Here is a 3,186-nt window from a genome sequence, read left to right on the forward strand (position 1 = left end):
ATCTTCACTTTTCTTTTTCATTTTTCATGTTTCTTATTATCATCTCCATGATTCTTCATTATTACGTCCATGTTTTTCATTTCCGCCCTCATGCTCATTTTTATTGTCAGCTTTCATTTTCATTGCCACCATTCATTTACATTATCTACCCCATGTTCTTCATTATCACCGTCATGTTCTTTATTTTCACTCCATGTTCTTCATTGTCGCCTCCATGTTTTTCATTTCTGGCCCCAATGCTCCTCATTTTTTATAGTCAGCTTCATTTTTATTATCACCTCCATGTCCTTTATTATCACCTACATGTTCCTTCATGTTCACCTCCATGTTCTTCATTATCACCTCCATGTCCTTTATTATCACCAACATGTTCTTCATTATCACCTTCATGTTCTTCATTGTCACCTCCATGTTCTTCATTATCACCAACATGTTCTTCATTTTCACCTACATGTTCTTCATTATAAACCTTCATGTTCTTCATTGTCACCTCTATGTTCTTCATTGTCACCTCCATGTTCTTTCCATTATCATCTCCATGTCCTTCATTGTCACCTCCATGTTCTTCATTTATCACCCCCATGTTTTTCATTGTCACCTCCATGTTCTTCATTATCACCAACATGTTCTTCATTATCACCCCCATGTTCTTCATTTCACCTACATGTTCTTCATTATCAACCTTCATGTTCTTCATTGTCACCTCCATGTTTTTTCATTTCCTCCCTGGTCCTAAATTTTCAAAATTGATTAGCTTCCCTTCTTTGTTCACTAAATTGTGGCCATAACACCAACAGGGGACTCCATGGTTATTTACAAAAACTAGGGGGGTTTTTCCTTACCCTGCCATCCTAGAATATTTTAAACCAAATTTTGGGGCTCTTAATTGTGAAAAAAATTTCAGGACATGTTTTAACCTCCACTTCCTTTTTCTTTTGCCCTTTTTCTTCTTTCTTTTCCCTCATAATTTTTGGGGCTAAATTTTTTAAAACTCAAAAAAAAAACCCAACCATTTTTTCCTTTTTGGGTTTAAAGGTATTGGGGAGGAACCTGCACCCGGGTTTTTTTTATGAATTATTCCCAAAACGCCCCCTTTTTCCGCCCCTTTTTTGTAATTTAAATTTATAAAAAAGTTTTCCAAAAGGTAAAAGGGTTTAATGGTAAATATTACAGAAATATATTAAAGGGAAAAGGCAATACAGCACTGAGGGCCTCCGTGAATTATAAAGACAAACTAGAAATGTTTGTGTCCATAGGACACTGTTTGAGCGTTGCCCCCACCGTGCCACTGTTATGTTCAATCTTATGACTCTATGGTTTGAAAAATATTTTGTCAATGAATGAAACTAAACAATCTTTTACTAAGTAAAGGGCAAGAACTTTACAAATACTGAAAAAATCCACAAGCAAACCCCAAGGAGCATAAGTACATATGCTGACCAACATTTCTTGTAAACTTTCAGGCCTACAAGTGAAATACTTTTTGGGCTATGCATAAACAAGTTGAAAAATTGCAAAATTTATACTTCTGTAAGTCAAGGGCAATAACTCTATTAAACAAGAGCACCGCCTAGGCGGAGCATTATATGCCCGATGGTGATTTTTTTTTTTAGTAAAGATAAGGCATTTGTAAGACATGGGAGTAAAATAAAGTATTAACCTCCTTCAAATAACAATCCTCCTTTGAAGTTTCAATATTGTGGTCCAAATGGAACTTTAAGTTATGCCCCAGAAACTGTTTTCAATTCTAAGGTTAAAGTTGACCTTGACCTTTGACCTTGTGACCCCAAAATCATTAGGTTTCTTCTACCCAATATGGACAATCATAACTATGAAGTTTAAACACAGTAGGCCAAATGCATACTTAAAGTTATATTCCGAAAACTGTTTTCAGTTTTTAAGGTCATAGTGACCTTGACCTTGTGGCCCAAAATCAATAGGGGTCTTCTACCTAATATGGACAATCATCCTATGAAGTTTGATCACTGTGGGCCAAAAAAAACTTAAGTTATGCTCAAGAAACTGTTTTCAGTTCTAAAGGGTAATAGTGACCTTGACCTTTGACCTTGTGACCCCAAAAATCAATAGGGGTCTTCTACCCAATATGGACAATCATCCTATGAAGTTTGATCACTGTGGGCCAAATGGAACTTAAGTTTATGCTCCGGAAACTGTTTTCAGTTTTAAGGTCATAGTGACCTTGACCTTTGACCTTGTGACCCCAAAATCAATAGGGGTCTTCTACCCAATATGGACAATCATCCTATGAAGTTTGAACACTGTGGGCCAAATGGAACTTTAAGTTATGCTCCGGAAACTGTTTTTCAGTTTTAAGGTCATAGTGACCTTGTCCTTTGACCTTGTGACCCCAAAATCAATAGGGGTCTTCTACCTAATATGAACAATCATCCTATGAAGTTTGAACACTGTAGGCCAAATGGAATTTAAGTTATGCTCCGGAAACTGTTTTCAGTTTTTAAGGTTATTGGTGACCTTGACCTTTGACCTTATGACCCCAAAATCAATAGGGGTCTTCTACCCAATATGGACAATCGTCCTATGAAGTTTGAATATTGTGGGCCAAATGGAACTTAAGTTATGCTCCGGAAACCAAATTGCTAACGGAAGGACGGACAGACGGACGGACGGACGCCAGGGGGTATAACATAATATGTCCGAAATTCTTTCGGGCATATAAAAATGAAAAAAGTCCCAGGTGCATAGCTTCACAGTGATGTGAATCATTATTCCTGTAATTTAGTGATGTTGATCATTATTCCCTGTAAAGTTGGTTGATTCTAACTCAAGCACTCAAAGAACAAATAACAACATAATAAAACGGTTTTTACTAAGTCAAGGGAAATAACTCTACAAATACTGGATAAATCCACAAGCAAAACTAAATATGCTGAGCAACCTTCCCGTAAGGTTTAATGACTCTATGTCAAATCCTTTTTGAGTTACATGTGACACAAGCAGAAAATTGCAAAAAAAATTCTAACTCAAGGGCAATAACTTTAAAAATACTAAATAAATCCAGACAAAAATACCCAGGTGCACAACTACACATGCTGATAAATATTTCACGAAAGTCTCATGACTCTAGGTCAAATACTTTTTGAGTTACGTGCGACACAAAAGAGAACTGACGGACGGAAGGACAGATGGATGGAAGGACAGACAGAA

The 3,186-nt window shown here is 36.6% G+C and overlaps 1 protein-coding gene across 1 annotated transcript; it reads right to left on the reverse strand.

Annotated features, from left to right (window-relative positions):
- Positions 1 to 233: 233 nt before the first annotated feature.
- Positions 234 to 669, reverse strand: LOC132729558 (uncharacterized protein DDB_G0290685-like). The gene is made up of 2 exons (XM_060715336.1): positions 343 to 669; positions 234 to 278 (listed from the first exon to the last, which is right to left on the reverse strand). The coding sequence occupies exons 1-2, from the start codon at positions 653 to 655 to the stop codon at positions 244 to 246; spliced, it is 348 nt and encodes a 115-aa protein (XP_060571319.1). The 5' UTR covers positions 656 to 669; the 3' UTR covers positions 234 to 243.
- Positions 670 to 3,186: the final 2,517 nt, after the last annotated feature.

Source organism: Ruditapes philippinarum, unplaced genomic scaffold, assembly GCF_026571515.1.
Source record: "Ruditapes philippinarum isolate M1 unplaced genomic scaffold, ASM2657151v2 ctg5798_1_1_1_1, whole genome shotgun sequence".
Taxonomy (NCBI): domain Eukaryota; kingdom Metazoa; phylum Mollusca; class Bivalvia; order Venerida; family Veneridae; genus Ruditapes; species Ruditapes philippinarum.